General features: G+C 37.6%; 1 protein-coding gene across 1 annotated transcript in view; it reads right to left on the reverse strand.

Moving 5' to 3' along the window:
* LOC137643106 (probable serine/threonine-protein kinase clkA) overlaps positions 1 to 19560 on the reverse strand; it is a gene marked incomplete at its 5' end in the record, with an annotated part of 41944 nt that overhangs the window by 9753 nt on the left and 12631 nt on the right. Inside the window, 3 exons of the mRNA XM_068375952.1 lie at positions 11372 to 11493; positions 17146 to 17314; positions 18195 to 18316. Of these exons, the coding sequence (XP_068232053.1) occupies positions 11372 to 11493; positions 17146 to 17314; positions 18195 to 18316 (413 nt within the window). The remainder of the gene's footprint in view (positions 1 to 11371; positions 11494 to 17145; positions 17315 to 18194; positions 18317 to 19560) is intronic.

Consider the following 19560-nt stretch of genomic DNA (forward strand, 5'->3'; position numbering starts at 1 on the left):
CTTAGGACAGAAAACTAAAAGAGATAGTGGGAGACACATACCCGTGTATCCCCTGTGAGCCAATGCTGTTACTTCTCCTCAGTCTTAAGGAAATTCCTCCAACCGGGGAATTCCCTGAAGAAAAGGGGATCAAACACCTAGGTGTAAGGAAGTGTACATGCACTGTCCCATTCTATGCTTAACGCTGTGAGGTAAGGAGGATTGATACACAATCAGAGTATCGAAGGAATGTCATTCTTTCGTAATAGCAGCGGTAACAGCAGAAGCTTGCATCCAAGATATGCTGATTAGAAATTAAAAGACATATATTTGTCTATCCCAACCCATCTATTCGCTGCAACCTCCCTTAGAATATTAAATCAGGAAGTTTCCTGAACAGGGAAACTCAGGGATAAGGGCTCTCCCCTTTAGGGGTTAGAGGCGTCACACAACCGGCCCTTTACGAAATTTAATATTGCAGGGTAAATAGAAACTGATTTCAAATCAGAATATTGATGAAATATTATTCCATCTATATAGAATTGGGTTCAGCAAATATCTAGACAGGGACACCCAATATATATTGGAAATAACTACTAGTATAATCTATACGTTAGTTATCCATCTGCCATATTTACTATACCGCAAATATACTGACTACCTGTATAGACCCATACCGTAGTTCAGCCGGCAGAAAATAAAAGACATATACTTATGCATCCTAACCAATCTATTTGCTGTGACCTCCCGTACAATATTAAATCAGGGAGTTTCTTGATCAGGGAAACTCAGGGATAAGGGCTCTCCCCTATAGGGGTAAGAGGTGTCACACCACCAGCCCTTTACGAAATTCAATATTGCAGGGTAAATGGAAACTGATTTAAAATTAGAATATTGATGAAATATTAATCCATCAATATAGAATTGGGTTCAGCAAATATCTGGGCAGGGATACCCAAGATATATTGGAAATAACTACTAGTATAATATATGCGATAGTTATTCATCTGCTGTATATACTATACTGCAATTATACTGATTACCTGTATAGACATATACTGTAGTTCAGCCGGCATATTGCCTGATTAGCTAGCTATTGTCGGAGTATCTAGCAAGCTAGAAAAGAGAGAGAGAGAGAGAGAGAGAGAGAGAGAGAGAGAGAGAGAGAGAGAGAGAGAGAGAGAGAGAGAAAGCATGGAGTGAAGGCTATCTATTACTGTATATGTATACAGTAATAAAAGATGTAAAAGTCTAATTTTACTGCCTTTCTCCGAAAAGAAGGTTCACTTCCATTTAGCCACAGTATTATTGCCGGCTTACTACTGTAGGCCAGCCTTCGGCAGCACGAGTACAGTCGGCATACTACCTACTGAGTCAGTATCTATCTGTGCCGGTCTACTGCCGGCCAGAACAATACACCGACAACAGAAACTGTAGCTAGCAGTCTAAGGGAGAACTGGAGAACCTTGGTGACAAAAGGGGCCTCCAATCCACAGCCGCCAAAGCCACTGGAAGCCGGCAGTCGCCGACAGCCGTCATGGCCGTTGGCAGTCGGCAGTCGCCGACATCTGATGACTGAGGAGTGGGGGGGGGGACTAGGGCGGCTCCGGCAACCCACCTGCAATGGTAAGGTTGCAGGACTCCAGCACAGTAAAGACAATGGCTCGGCCATCGTAAAAGAACAGAGAGGGGAGGGGAAAGGGTCCTATATGAGGTATAGGAGGGACCGGCAATGTTGCCGGATCTACACACCTTGAAGAAACTCTGTTTCAGTACCGGCACGACCACAAGCAGCAGGAGAATCATTTATTCTCCAGCTTAGGAGGTGCTAATACAGTTAAGGGGACGGCAGCTCATGCCGTACCTCTCAACAAGGGAGAAACAGAGTTCCAATGCCGGCGCCATCCTAGGCCACAAGAGTATACGACTCTATAGCCTAGGGTCGGCGAGCATAGGACTAGTCTACTAGACCACAGGGAGAAGGTGGCGGTAACATTCGACCACTTCAGGTGTAGTCTAGGGAGGGCTAGCCTCCTATGCCGGTAGTTCTGACGGCAAGGGAATGCAATCACCCCGCCGACCGACTGCCGACAAAGACTAAATACTCTGAGGTTCTGATCGAATCCCAGAACTTGCCGACGGCCGTTAAGGGATGAGACAGAAAACTCTAGGCTAGTCATGCCTGAATTCAAAATTCAAGGCCGACACAGAGAGTTGTAGCCTAAGGCTACTCTCAGAGGGAAGAGAGAATACCCATAAATCTCTAGTGAGATTGATGATAATTAATATAATTCCAGGAGATATCGATCTCCAGGAATGATAACCAATACACAAGGGTAACCGGGGAAATGACGAAAGTATATGTTGTCTAGGTTATGTTACCCAGACATGACGAGATTTCGGTTACCTAAATCACCAAAACTCTGACATATACGATCGCCACGGAAAGGGAAAAATATGCTTATAGATATCTTTACAATATATAATGCCTAGATAGCTTTCATAACAATGAATAAGCTATTTACACCGGAATGTCGTTCTGCTAACTAAATAGCACATGTACAAAGAACGACAGTGCCATGGCGACACCGGCGATCGGCGAAGATCCGCACACAAGAAATACACAATTTCATTGCGAGACTGGAACTAAATTACATATTGTAAACAATCAATACTCAACTTTCTAGATGGAGAAAGAAGCCGTAGAAGCATAAAGATTCCCAGAAATCGATCGGAGATGTCATATCGACAGGGAACACCTCCGTAGCGAGTCGCTACAGATAAAGGAATGACCGTCTGAGGGAGTTGGCGCGGTTTTGATACGATTTTAGTAGGGGAACCAGGGTAATCTTTATTACGTTACCCTTCTATTCTGCCACGTTTTCCCCCTAGAGCCTAGAGGGGTAAAGGCTATTTGGGGTGCAGATTGCAATGTGGCGTGTCAAGAATACGTCCCCTGATGATATACGATACCCTTGAGAGTAATCTTAAAGGTACTCATGCCATAAGTTAGAATTCTGTGAAACCTTTGATTTGATTCTCTGGCAATATCACTGTAGTCATATATACCCTTCGTAAGCTACTAAAGGAACCTTCCATTAGGACATCATGGCTTGAGCCCAAAAATATTATTAATTATCTTAAATTTGGGACCAGTCATATCAGACACCTCCCCTGACTCGATAGGGAGTTCCCGAAACTCCTTTTTCTGGGCCTTGATTAGCTCTTCAGTAGTCCAATTTAACTTGTCCGTTAACATTCCAAGATCTACAGCTAGGCTATCACTACGATCTAAACTACTTAAATCTACACCAATTGTTGACTCTGCAGCGTCAACAATTCTACCACTAGAACGAGTAACTGCTGCTACTTCACTATCAGTGTTTATCAATATGGGACAAGTATTATTCTTCATAGCCACATCATTCCCTATCACAACATCAACCTCCTTAATCGAGAATTTATCTACTATGGCCAATTTCAAATTCCCTGCAAAGGAACGGCAGATTAAATTAAAATTTTCAATAGCATACAACTTTACAGTATCAGGAAAACCAGCCAATAACACAAATTCCACACTTTTCGGTACAAAATTACAAAGTAATGCCTCACGTAGGATCAAAGACTGCGCTGCACCAGTATCACGCAAAATACGCACTCATCTTTTCTCGGTCGAATTGGCGAAGGAGACACTACCGAAGGACAAATATCTGTCAAAACAACCAGGTAGTCATTGGTCAGCCGACCCTGGCGGGATATTTTCTCCCTCTCTCTTTTCCACACCCATCACTGGACTACTATTGATACCTTGCGCCCTTTTAAATGCATAACACATACTCTTTACGTGCCCCTTCTTATTGCAAAAGAAGCACGTTAATGTCCTCAATCTCTCTGGATTGTATATATTTGGCCTATTGCCTCTGTTAGAAGAAAAATTATTATAAGCATTACCCTGATTATTATTACTTCCCTGATTATTTCTACTAAACACCGAGGAGGTGAAAATACACTGCCTGAAAAATTACCCCAAGAATTAACTTTGAACAAACACTGGTGAATACTCAAGAACGAAAGATCCTGTCACGGTCGCCACTTGTGATGGCTGGCTTTGACCACCACACAAAACACTACACTTATCAAATAGTATTCACTAAAGGTGGAATAGTATCCAAACATCAATACGAGAGTAAAGTCAACTCAAGGGGACAAAGAAAATACCACAAAAATCTCCTTAATTTTAATACATAATATTTAGACAAAAATAACACCTGAACCACAATAATACAATAATAAATCATACACACTCAATCTTAACTTCCTGCAAAAGAAAACAATTACACAACTAAAGAAAGGTCATCAACACATGCATACTGAATGGAGAGAGGTCCAGAAAGGAGAAGGCCAACGAAAAGTAAGAACACACTAACAAATACAAACTAAATATCCCTAGCAAACTGACGATGGCTGGTTTGATTGATAGGCTTTCCCAAGCTCCACAAATGACATCAGCTGGCTGATTATCACAGGTCGTGATCACGATAATTAAATACAGGTATAAATAATATTACCTTGGGACAGAAAAGTCCCCTTGGCTTTTACTGAACCAAGGGCAGTACACAAAATGCAGGATGATAAGTCCTTGCTGCAGAGAAAGGATATCCAAAAAGCTAAACAGCTTCACAATGTAGCTCTGCAAAGGTGAGGAATAAATATAGTTCCAACAGCAAATGTCGTGCCCTTCAATGTTGGAGGCTCAGAAACACACTAAGGAACCCTCCTCCAAAAAGCCCCTCCATACCTCCGTTCACGTAGGAGCGCCGCCACGTAACCCACACCACTTGAAAATATAAAACAGCTGTTAGTCCATTATAAACACTAACATAACCACCAGTGAAAAGACAAACTATTAAAGAAAGAAAACAATACGTCTATACTTAACCTTATAACAATACGTCTATATTTAACCTTATACACATATAAAAACTTAAATAATTCAGAAATATATAACAACTATGTTATACCTCCTCACCCAACCAAAAAAAAAATCCAAAATAAATTTTTTTTTCTTATAAAGTGATTTAAATTACAACATACAGGTTATCACATATTGAAATATTAAACCAACAGTCAAAAATAATTATTAAACAAACTGCAAAAACATGACAAACAAAAGGAAAGAGGGTGGCAAGTACCAATGTTTGCAGCTCACAAGGATAGCAATATATAACCAATACTAAAAAAATCTTCAACCTAATATTAATCACAAGTAAATTTTCCAAAACCAGAAAGCCAAAACATCACCATTCGATAAATAGGTACCTAACCTAAAAATTTTACATCACTCATACCATCAATAAAATTAATAAAGAGTCATTGCACTTACAACCGGATTTTGTATATATGGTCCAAAGGCTATAACCTTTTCCACACTCAATACACTGTTCATTTTCTGGAATACACATTACTCACTATCAATAAATGTTGATCACAAAAACCACTGTCTATTTCAGTGTTATATATCACACTTATCACCATAGTGTCCAATACATACACGCACACACCGAACGACACAGAAAAGACCACCACAAGACTCCCCTGCGAAAACAAACAAACAAAATTGATGAAGCGTAATTATTAACCTGAAAATACAGAATAACCAGATTAGTGCCTATCTCCTTTTCTTATTATAAACCTTATCGTACCTGACACCTCAAAATCTTAGACCACCTAATTAATCAACCATTAGCAAGCACCAGTGATCACCCTCACCTTTTAACCTTAAAGATCCCATATACTATACCCAAAACATTATAGTCTTCTGTAAAGAAACCATGATTAATAAATATTAAATATACATTTGCTTCTACTCACTACATGCCCACTTCAACAGCACACACACCATAACTAGAACGATACAGATACTACCTTTAATAACTGCATAGCCCTCTGTCAATAATCTAATATTCAACTCTGCCATTTTATATTAGAAATGCCTACTCGTGAAATTAGATCCGCAATCTAATTGAATTTCTTTAGGCATCCCAAACCTGGTAAAAAAGTCAATTAGTACGTCAACAATTTTAATGCTTTTTATGGTACGTAGTGGTATTGCCTCGGGCTATCGAGACATCCTATCCATTATTGTCAAAATATACTCATTACCACTACGCGTCTTTAGTAATGGTCCAACCACATCAATAATGACTTCCTTAAAAGGTTCGGAAACTACGGGAATAGGACATAGCGGCGATTCTGGAATCCGCTGCTTGGGTTTACCGACCCTCTGACACACATCACAACTATTGACAAACTTCTTTACATCTGCCTTCAACTTCGGCTAATAATAATTCCCTAACAATTTGCAGGAAGTTTTATGAATTCCAAAATGGCCGGCCAAACCATTTTCGTGAGCCATTGACATTAACTCATTCCTGTAACCAAAGGGAACCATTATCTGTTTCACAATTTCATGATCAATATTATCCACCCCCTTAGGCCTACGTAAGCTATATAAAATATTAATAATTATCTTAAATTTGGGACCAGTCATATCAGACACCTCCCCTGACTCGATAGAGAGTTCCCGAAACTCCTTTTTCGGGGCTTTGATTAGCTCTTCAGTAGTCCAATTTAACTTGTCCGTTAACATTCCAAGATCTACAGCTAGGCTATCACTACAATCTAAACTACTTAAATCTATATCAATTGTTGACTCTGCAGCGTCAACAATTCTAGCACTAGAACAAGTAACTGCTGCTACTTCACTATCAGTGTTTATCAATATGGGACAAGTATTATTCTTCATAGCCACATCATTCCCTATCACAAAATCAACCTCGTTAACCGGGAATTTATCTACTATGGCCAATTTCAAATTCCCTGCAAAGGAACGGCAGATTAGATTAAAATTTTCAGTAGCATATGACTTTACAGTTTCAGGAAAACCAGCCAATAACACAAATTCCACACTTTTCGGTACAAAATTACAAGGTAATGCCTCCCTTAGGATCAAAGACTGCGCTGCACCAGTATCACGCAAAAATACGCACTCGTCTTTTCTCGGTCGAATTGGCGAAGGAGACACTACCGAAGGACAAATATCTGTCAAAACAACCAGGTAATCATTGGTCAGCCGACCCTGGCGGGATATTTTCTCCCTCTCTCTTTTCCACACCCATCACTGGCCTACTATAGGTACCTTGCGCTCCTTTAAACGCATAACACATACTCTTTACGTGCCCCTTCTTATTGCAAAATAAACACGTTAATGTCCTCAATTTCTCTGGATTGTATATATTTGGCCTATTGCCTCTGTTAGGAGAAAAATTATTATTAGCATTACCCTGATTATTATTACTTCCCTGATTATTTCTACTAAACCCCGAGAAGGTGAAAATACACTGCCTGAAAAATTACCCCAAGAATTAACTATGCAAAAACACTGGTGATTCCTCAAGAATGAAAGATCCTGTCACGGTCACCACTTGTGATGGCTGGCTTTGACCACCAAACAAAACACTACACTTATCAAATAGTATTCACCATCATACAGTACTAAGTCTACTAAAGGTGGAATAGTATCCAAACATCAATACGAGTGCAAAGTCAACTCAAGGGGACAAAGAAAATACCACAAAAATCTCCTTAATTTTAATACATAATATTTAGACAGAAATAACACCTGAACCACAATAATACAATAATAAATCATACACACTCACTCTTAACTCCATGCAAAAGAAAACAATTACACGATTAAAGAAAGGTCATCAACACATGCATACGGAATGGAGAGAGGTCCAGAAAGGAGAAGGCCAACGAAAAGTAAGAACATACTAACAAATACAATCTAAATATCCCTAACAAATTAATGATGGCTGGTTTGATTGAAAGGCTTTCCCAAGCTCCACAAATGACAACAGCTGGCTGATTATCAGAGGTCGTGATCACGATAATTAAATACAGGTATAAATATTATTACCTTGGGACAGAGAGGTCCCCTTGGCTTTTACTGAACCAAGGGCAGAACAAAAAATGCAGGATGATAAGTACATGCTGCAGAGAAAGGATATCCAAAAAGCTAAACAGCTTCACAATGTAGCTCTGCAAAGGTGAGGAATAAATATAGTTCCAATAGCAAATGTCGTGCCCTTCAATGTTGGAGGCTCAGAAACACACTGAGGAACCCTCCTCCAAAAGCCCCTCCATACCTCCGTTCACGCAGGAGCGCAGCCACGTAACCCACACCACTTGAAAATATAAAACAGCCGTTAGTCCATTATAAACACTAACATAACCATCAGTGAAAAGACAAAATATTAAAGAAAGAAAACAATACGTCTATACTTAAACTTAAAACAATACGTCTATATTTAACCTTATACATATATAAAAACTTAAATAATTTAGAAATATATAACAACTATGTTACACCTCCTCACCCAACCAAAAAAAAATCCAAAATAATTTTTTTTTCTTATAAAGTGATTTAAATTACAACATACAGTTTATCACATATTGAAATATTAAACCAACAGTAAAAAATAATTATTAAACAAACTGCAAAAACATGACAAACAAAAGGAAAGAGGGTGGCAAGTACCAATGTTTGCAGCTCACAAGGAGAGCAATATATAACCAATACTAAAAAAATCTTCAACCTAATATTAATCACAAGTAAATTTTCCAAAACCAGAAAGCCAAAACATCACCATTCGATAAATAGGTACCTAACCTAAAAATTTTACATCACTCATACCATTAATAAAATTGATAAAGAGTCATTGTACTTACAACCGGATTTTGTATATATAGTCCAAAGGCTATAACCTTCTCCACACTCAATACACTGTTCATTTTCTGGAATACACATTACTCACTATCAATAAATGGTGATAAAAAAAAACCACTGTCTATTTCAGTGTTATATATCACACTTATCACCATAGTGTCCAATACATACACGCACACACCGAACGACACAGAAAAGACCACCACAAGACTCCCCTGCGAAAACAAACAAACAAAATTGATGAAGCGTAATTATTAACCTGAAAATACAGAATAACCAGATTAGTGCCTATCTCCTTTTCTTATTATAAACCTTATCGTACCTGACACCTCAAAATCTTAGACCACCTAATTAATCAACCATTAGCAAGCACCAGTGATCACCCTCACCTTTTAACCTTAAAGATCCCATATACTATACCCAAAACATTATAGTCTTCTGTAAAGAAACCATGATTAATAAATATTAAATATACATTTGCTTCTACTCACTACATGCCCACTTCAACAGCACACACACCATAACTAGAACGATACAGATACTACCTTTAATAACTGCATAGCCCTCTGTCAATAATCTAATATTCAACTCTGCCATTTTATATTAGAAATGCCTACTCGTGAAATTAGATCCGCAATCTAATTGAATTTCTTTAGGCATCCCAAACCTGGTAAAAAAGTCAATTAGTACGTCAACAATTTTAATGCTTTTTATGGTACGTAGTGGTATTGCCTCGGGCTATCGAGACATCCTATCCATTATTATCAAAATATACTCATTACCACTACGCGTCTTTAGTAATGGTCCAACCACATCAATAATGACTTCCTTAAAAGGTTCGGAAACTACGGGAATAGGACATAGCGGCGATTCTGGAATCCGCTGCTTGGGTTTACCGACCCTCTGACACACATCACAACTATTGACAAACTTCTTTACATCTGCCTTCAACTTCGGCTAATAATAATTCCCTAACAATTTGCAGGAAGTTTTATGAATTCCAAAATGGCCGGCCAAACCATTTTCGTGAGCCATTGACATTAACTCATTCCTGTAACCAAAGGGAACCATTATCTGTTTCACAATTTCATGATCAATATTATCCACCCCCTTAGGCCTACGTAACCTATATAAAATATTAATAATTATCTTAAATTTGGGACCAGTCATATCAGACACCTCCCCTGACTCGATAGAGAGTTCCCGAAACTCCTTTTTCGGGGCCTTGATTAGCTCTTCAGTAGTCCAATTTAACTTGTCCGTTAACATTCCAAGATCTACAGCTAGGCTATCACTACAATCTAAACTACTTAAATCTATATCAATTGTTGACTCTGCAGCGTCAACAATTCTAGCACTAGAACAAGTAACTGCTGCTACTTCACTATCAGTGTTTATCAATATGGGACAAGTATTATTCTTCATAGCCACATCATTCCCTATCACAAAATCAACCTCGTTAACCGGGAATTTATCTACTATGGCCAATTTCAAATTCCCTGCAAAGGAACGGCAGATTAGATTAAAATTTTCAGTAGCATATGACTTTACAGTTTCAGGAAAACCAGCCAATAACACAAATTCCACACTTTTCGGTACAAAATTACAAGGTAATGCCTCCCTTAGGATCAAAGACTGCGCTGCACCAGTATCACGCAAAAATACGCACTCGTCTTTTCTCGGTCGAATTGGCGAAGGAGACACTACCGAAGGACAAATATCTGTCAAAACAACCAGGTAATCATTGGTCAGCCGACCCTGGCGGGATATTTTCTCCCTCTCTCTTTTCCACACCCATCACTGGCCTACTATAGGTACCTTGAGCTCTTTTAAACGCATAGCACCTACTCTTTACGTGCCCCTTCTTATTGCAAAATAAACACGTTAATGTCCTCAATTTCTCTGGATTGTATATATTTGGCCTATTGCCTCTGTTAGGAGAAAAATTATTATTAGCATTACCCTGATTATTATTACTTCCCTGATTATTTCTACTAAACCCCGAGGAGGTGAAAATACACTGCCTGAAAAATTACCCCAAGAATTAACTATGCAAAAACACTGGTGATTCCTCAAGAATGAAAGATCCTGTCACGGTCACCACTTGTGATGGCTGGCTTTGACCACCACACAAAACACTACACTTATCAAATAGTATTCACCATCATACAGTACTAAGTCTACTAAAGGTGGAATAGTATCCAAACATCAATACGAGTGCAAAGTCAACTCAAGGGGACAAAGAAAATACCACAAAAATCTCCTTAATTTTAATACATAATATTTAGACAGGAATAACACCCGAACCACAATAATACAATAATAAATCATACACACTCACTCTTAACTCCATGCAAAAGAAAACAATTACACGATTAAAGAAAGGTCATCAACACATGCATACTGAATGGAGAGAGGTCCAGAAAGGAGAAGGCCAACGAAAAGTAAGAACATACTAACAAATACAATCTAAATATCCCTAACAAATTAATGATGGCTGGTTTGATTGAAAGGCTTTCCCAAGCTCCACAAATGACAACAGCTGGCTGATTATCAGAGGTCGTGATCACGATAATTAAATACAGGTATAAATATTATTACCTTGGGACAGAGAGGTCCCCTTGGCTTTTACTGAACCAAGGGCAGAACACAAAATGCAGGATGATAAGTCCTTGCTGCAGAGAAAGGATATCCAAAAAGCTAAACAGCTTCACAATGTAGCTCTGCAAAGGTGAGGAATAAATATAGTTCCAACAGCAAATGTCGTGCCCTTCAATGTTGGAGGCTCAGAAACACACTAAGGAACCCTCCTCCAAAAGCCCCTCCATACCTCCGTTCACGCAGGAGCGCAGCCACGTAACCCAGACCACTTGAAAATATAAAACAGCCGTTAGTCCATTATAAACACTAACATAACCACCAGTGAAAAGACAAAATATTAAAGAAAGAAAACAATACGTCTATACTTAACTTTAAAACAATACGTCTATATTTAACCTTATACATATATAAAAACTTAAATAATTTAGAAATATATAACAACTATGTTACACCTCCTCACCCAATCAAAAAAAAATCCAAAATAATTTTTTTTTTCTTATAAAGTGATTTAAATTACAACATACAGATTATCACATATTGAAATATTAAACCAACAGAAAAAAATAATTATTAAACAAACTGCAAAAACATGACAAACAAAAGGAAAGAGGGTGGCAAGTACCAATGTTTGCAGCTCACAAGGATAGCAATATATAACCAATACTAAAAAAATCTTCAACCTAATATTAATCACAAGTAAATTTTCCAAAACCAGAAAGCCAAAACATCACCATTCGATAAATAGGTACCTAACCTAAAAATTTTACATCACTCATACCATTAATAAAATTGATAAAGACTCATTGTACTTACAACCGGATTTTGTATATATAGTCCAAAGGCTATAACCTTCTCCACACTCAATACACTGTTCATTTTCTGGAATACACATTACTCACTATCAATAAATGGTGATCACAAAAACCACTGTCTATTTCAGTGTTATATATCACACTTATCACCATAGTGTCCAATACATACACGCACACACCGAACGACACAGAAAAGACCACCACAAGACTCCCCTGCAAAAACAAACAAACAAAATTGATGAAGCGTATTATTAACCAGAAAATACAGAATAACCAGATTAGTGCCTATCTCCTTTTCTTATTATAAACCTTATCGTACCTGACACCTCAAAACCTTAGACCACCTAATTAATCAACCATTAACAAGCACCAGTGATCACCCTCACCTTTTAACCTTAAAGATCCCATATACTATACCCAAAACATTATAGTCTTCTGTAAAGAAACCATGATTAATAAATCTTAAATATACATTTGCTTCTACTCACTACATGCCCACTTCAACAGCACACACACCATAACTAGAACGATACAGATACTACCTTTAATAACTGCATAGCCCTCTGTCAATAATCTAATATTCAACTCTGCCATTTCATCATTGAAATGCCTACTCGTGAAATTAGATCCGCAATCTAATTGAATTACTTTAGGCATCCCAAACCTGGTAAAAAAGTCAATTAGTACGTCAACAATTTTAATGCTTTTTATGGTACGTAGTGGTATTGCCTCGGGATATCGAGACATCCTATCCATTATTGTCAAAATATACTCATTACCACTACGCGTCTTCGGTAATGGTACAACCACATCAATAATGACTTCCTTAAAAGGTTCGGAAACAACGGGAATAGGACATAGAGGCGATTTTGGAAACCGCTGATTGGGTTTACCGACCCTCTGACACACATCACAACTATTGACAAACTTCTTTACATATGCCTTCAACTTCGGCCAATAATAATTCCCTAACAATTTGCAGGAAGTTTTATGAATTCCAAAATGGCCGGCCAAACCATTTTCGTGAGCCAATGACATTAACTTATTCCTGTAACCAAAGGGAACCATTATCTGTTTCACAATTTCATGATCAACATTATCCACCCCCTTAGGCCTACTCAACCTATATAAAATATTATTAATTATCTTAAATTTGGGACCAGTCATATCAGACACCTCCCCTGACTCGATAGGGAGTTCCCGAAACTCCTTTTTCTGGGCCTTGATTAGCTCTTCAGTAGTCCAATTTAACTTGTCCGTTAACATTCCAAGATCTACAGCTAGGCTATCACTACGATCTAAACTACTTAAATCTATATCAATTGTTGACTCTGCAGCGACAACAATTCTAGCACTAGAACTAGTAACTGCTGCTACTTCACTATCAGTGTTTATCAATATGGGACAAGTATTATTCTTCATAGCCACATCATTCCCTATCACAACATCAACCTCCTTAACCGGGAATTTATCTACTATGGCCAATTTCAAATTCCCTGCAAAGGAACGGCAGATTAAATTAAAATTTTCAATAGCATATGACCTTACAGTATCAGGATAACCAGCCAATAACACAAATTCCACACTTTTCGGTACAAAATTACAATGTAATGCCTCCCTTAGGATCAAAGACTGCGCTGCACCAGTATCACGCAAAATACGCACTCGTCTTTTCTTGGTCGAATTGGCGAAGGAGACACTACCGAAGGACAAATATCTGTCAAAACAACCAGGTAGTCATTGGTCAGCCAACCCTGGCGGGATATTTTCTCCTTCTCTCTTTTCCACACCCATCACTGGCCTACTATAGGTACCATGCGCTCTTTTAAACGCATAACACATACTCTTTACGTGCCCCTTCTTATTGCAAAAGAAAAAAGTTAATGTCCTCAATTTCTCTGGATTGTATATATTTGGCCTATTGCCTCTGTTAGGAGAAAAATTATTATTAGCATTACCCTGACTATTATTACTTCCCTGATTATTTCTACTAAACCCCGAGGAGGTGAAAATACACTGCCTGAAAAATTACCTAAAGTATTAAATTTGCACAAACACTGGTGAATACTCAAGAATGAAAGATCCTGTCACGGTCGCCACTTGTGATGGCTGGCTTTGACCACCACACAAAACACTACACTTATCAAATAGTATTCACCATCATACAGTACTAAGTCCACTAAAGGTGGAATAGTATCCAAACATCAATACGAGTGCAAAGTCAACTCAAGGGATAAAGAAAATACCACAAAAATCTCCTTAATTTTAATACATAATATTTAGACAGAAATAACACCTGAACCACAATAATACAATAATAAATCATACACACTCAATCTTACCTCCCTGCAAAAGAAAACAATTACACAATTAAAGAAAGGTCATCAACACATGCATACTGAATGGAGAGAGGTCCAGAAAGGAGAAGGCCAACGAAAAGTAAGAACATCCTAACAAATACAAACTAAATATCCCTAACAAATTGACGATGGCTGGTTTGATTAAAAGGCTTTCCCAAGCTCCACAAATGACAACAGCTGGCTGATTATCACAGGTCGTGATCACGATAATTAAATACAGGTATAAATATTATTACCTTGGGACAGAGAGGTCCCCTTGGCTTTTACTGAACCAAGGGCAGTACACAAAATGCAGGAGGATAAGTCCTTGCTGCAGAGAAAGGCTATCCAAAAAGCTAAACAGCTTCACAATGTAGCTCTGCAAAGGTGAGGAATAAATATAGTTCCAACAGCAAATGTCGTGCCCTTCAATGTTGGAGGCTCAGAAACACACTAAGGAACTCTCCTCCAAAAAGCACCTCCATACCTCCGTTCACGCAGGAGCGCAGCCACGTAACCCACACCACTTGAAAATATAAAACAGCCGTTAGTCTATTATAAACACTAACATAACCACCAGTGAAAAGACAAACTATTAAAGAAAGAAAAGAATACGTCTATACTTAACCTTATAACAATTCGTCTATATTTAACCTTATACATATATAAAAACTTAAATAATTTAGAAATATATAACAACTATGTTACACCTCCTCACCCAACCAAAAAAAAAAAAATTCCAAAATAATTTTTTTTTTCTTATAAAGTGATTTAAATTACAACATACAGGTTATCACATATTGAAATATTAAACCCACAGTCAAAAATAATTATTAAACAAACTGCAAAAACATGACAAACAAAAGAAGAGAGGGTGGCTAGTACCAATGTTTGCAGCTCACAAGGATAGCAATATATAACCAATACTAAAAACATCTTCAACCTAATATTAATCACAAGTAAATTTTCCAAAACCAGAAAGCCAAAACATCACCATTCGATAAATAGGTACCTAACCTAAAAATTTTACATCACTCATACCTTTAATAAACTTAATAAAGAGTCATTGCACTTACAACCTGATTCTGTATATATAGTCCAAGGGCTATAACCTTTTCCACACTCAATACACTGTTCATTTTCAGGGATACACATCACTCACTATCAATAAATGTTGATCACAAAAACCACTGTCTATTTCAGTGTTATATATCACACTTATCACCATAGTGTCCAATACATACACACACAACGAACGACACAGAGAGGACCACCACAAGACTCCCCTGCAAAAACAAACAAACAAAATTGATGAAGCGTAATTATTAACCTGAAAATACAGAATAACCAGATTAGTGCCTATATCCTTTTCTTATTATAAGCCTTATCGTACCTGACACCTCAAAACCTTAGACCACCTAATTAATCAACCATTAGCAATTACCAGTGATCACCCTCACCTTTTAACCTTAAAGATCCCATATACTATACCCAAAACATTATAGTCTTCTGTAAAGAAACCATGATTTAAAAATCTTAAATATACATTTGCTTCTACTCACTACATGCCCACTTCAACAGCACACACACCATAACTAGAACAATACAGATACTACCTTTAATAACTGCATAGCCCTCTGTCAATAATCTAATATTCAACTCTGCCATTTTATCTTTGAAATGCGTACTCATGAAATTAGATCCAAGATCTAATTGAATTACTTTAGGCATCCCAAACCTGGTAAAAAAGTCAATTAGTACGTCAACAATTTTAATGCTTTTTATGGTACGTAGTGGTATTGCCTCGGGATATCGAGACATCCTATCCATTATTGTCAAAATATACTCATTACCACTACGCGTCCTTGGTAATGGTCCAACCACATCAATAATGACTTCCTTAAAAGGTTCGGAAACTACGGGAATAGGACATAGAGGCGATTTTGGAATCCGCTGATTGTGTTTACCAACCCTCTGACACATATCACAACTATTGACAAACTTCTTTATATCTGCCTTCAAGTTCGGCCAATAATAATTCCCTAACAAATTGCAGGAAGTTTTATGAATTACAAAATGGCCGGCCAAACCACTTTTGTGAGCCAATGACATTAACTCATTCCTATAACCAAAGGGAACCATTATCTGTTTCATAATTTCATGATCAACATTATCCACCCCCATAGGCCTACTCAACATATATAAAATATTATTAATTATCTTAAATTTGGGACCAGTCATATCAGACACCTCCCCTGACTCGATATGGAGTTCCCGAAACTCCTTTCTCCGGGCCTATATTAGCTCTTCAGTAGTCCAATTTAACTTGTCCGTTAACATTCCAAGATCTACAGCTAGGCTATCACTACGATCTAAACTACTTAAATCTACATCAATTGTTGACTCTGCAGCGTCAACAATTCTAGCACTAGAACGAGTAACTGCTGCTACTTCACTATCAGTGTTTATCAATATGGGACAAGTATTATTCTTCATAGCCACATCATTCCCTATCACAACATCAACCTCCTTAACCGGGAATTTATCTACTATGGCCAATTTCAAATTCCCTGCAAAGGAAGGGGCAGATTAAATTAAAATTTTCAATAGCATATGACCTTACAGTATCAGGATAACCAGCCAATAACACAAATTCCACACTTTTCGGTACAAAATTACAATGTAATGCCTCCCTTAGGATCAAAGACTGCGCTGCACCAGTATCACGCAAAATACGCACTCGTCTTTTCTTGGTCGAATTGGCGAAGGAAACACTACCGAAGGACAAATATCTGTTAAAACAACCAGATAGTCATTGGTCAGCAGACCCTGGCGGGATATTTTCTCCCTCTCTCTTTTCCACACCCATCACTGGCCTACTATTGGTACCTTGCGCTCTTTTAAACGTATAACACATACTCTTTACGTGCCCCTTCTTATTGCAAAAGAAACACATTAATGTCCTCAATTTCTCTGGATTGTATATATTTGGCCTATTGCGTCTGTTAAGAGAAAAATCATTATTAGCATTACCCTGATTATCATTACTTCCCTGATTATTTCTACTAAACACCGAGGAGGTGAAAATACACTGCCCGAAAAATTACCCCAAGTATTAACTTTGCACAAACACTGGTGAATACTCAAGAATGAAAGATCCTGTCACGATCGCCACTTGTGATGGCTGGCTTTGACCACCACACAAAACACTACACTTATCAAATAGTATTCACCATCATACAGTACTAAGTCCACTAAAGGTGCAATAGTATCCAAACATCAATACGAGTGCAAAGTCAATTCAAGGGGACAAAGAAAATACCACAAATATCTCCTTAATTTTAATACATAATATTTAGACAGAAATAACACCTGAACAACAATAATACAAAAATAAATCATACACACTCAATCTTAACTCCCTGCAAAAGAAAACAATTTCACAATTTAGGAAAGGTCATCAACACATGCATACTGATTGGAGAGAGGTCCAGAAAGGAGAAGGCCAACGAAAAGTAAGAACATCCTAACAAATACAAACTAAATATCCCTAACAAATTGACGATGGCTGGTTTGATTGAAAGGCTTTTCCAAGCTTCACAAATGACAACAGCTGGCTGATTATCACAGGTCGTGATCATGATAATTAAATATAGGTATAAATATTATTACCTTGGGACAGAGAGATCCCCTTGGCTTTTACTGAACCAAGGGCAGTACACAAAATGCAGGATGATAAGTCCTTGCTGCAGAGATAGGATATCCAAAAAGCTAAACAGCTTCATAATGTAGCTCTGCAAAGGTGAGGAATAAATATAGTTCCAACAGTAAATTTCGTGCCCTTCAATGTTAGAGGCTCAGAAACACACTAAGGAACCTTCCTCGAAAAAGCCCCTCCATACCTCCGTTCACGCAGGAGCGCAGCCACGTAACACACACCACTTGAAAATATAAAACAGCCGTTAGTCCATTATAAACACTAACATAACCACCAGTGAAAAGACAAACTATTAAAGAAAGAAAACAATACGTCTATACTTAACCTTATAACAATACGTCTATATTTAACCTTATACATATATAAAAACTTAAATAATTTAGAAATATATAACACCTATTTTACACCTCCTCACCCAACCAAAAAAAAACTCACAAAATAATTTTTTTTCTTATAAAGTGATTTAGATTACAACATACATGTTATCACATATTGAAATATTAAACCAACAGTCAAAAATAATTATCAAACAAACTGCAAAAACATGACAAACAAAAGGAAAGAGAGTGGCAAGTACCAATGTTTGTAGCTCACAAGGATAGCAATATATAACCAATATTAAAAACATCTTCAACCTACTATTAATCACAAGTAAATTTTCCAAAACCAGAAAGCCAAAACATCACCATTCGATAAGTAGGTACCTAACCTAAAAATTTTACATCACTCATGCCATTAATAAACTTAATAAAGAGTCATTGCACTTACAACTGGATTCTGTATATATAGTCCAAAGGCTATAACCTTTTCCACACTCAATACACTGTTCATTTTCAGGAATACACATTACTCACTATCAATAAATGTTGATCACAAAAACCACTGTCTATTTCAGTGTTATACATCACACATATCACCATAGTGTCCAATACATACACACACACCGAACGACACAGAGAAGACCACCACAAGACTCCCCTGCGCAAACAAACAAACAAAATCGATGAAGCGTAATTATTAGCCTGAAAATACAGAATAACCAGATTAGTGCCTATCTCCTTTTCTTATTATAAACCTTATCGTACCTGACACCTCAAAACCTTAGACCACCTAATTAATCAACCATTAGCAAGTACCAGTGATCACCCTCACCTTTTAACCTTAAAGATCCCATATACTATACCCAAAACATTATAGTCTTCTCTAAAGAAACCAAGATTAATAAATCTTAAATATACATTTGCTTCTACTCACTACATGCCCACTTCAACAGCACACACATCATAACTAGAACGATACAGATACTACCTTTAATAACTG

Source organism: Palaemon carinicauda, chromosome 6 (genome assembly GCF_036898095.1).
Source record: "Palaemon carinicauda isolate YSFRI2023 chromosome 6, ASM3689809v2, whole genome shotgun sequence".
Taxonomy (NCBI): Eukaryota; Metazoa; Arthropoda; class Malacostraca; order Decapoda; family Palaemonidae; genus Palaemon; species Palaemon carinicauda.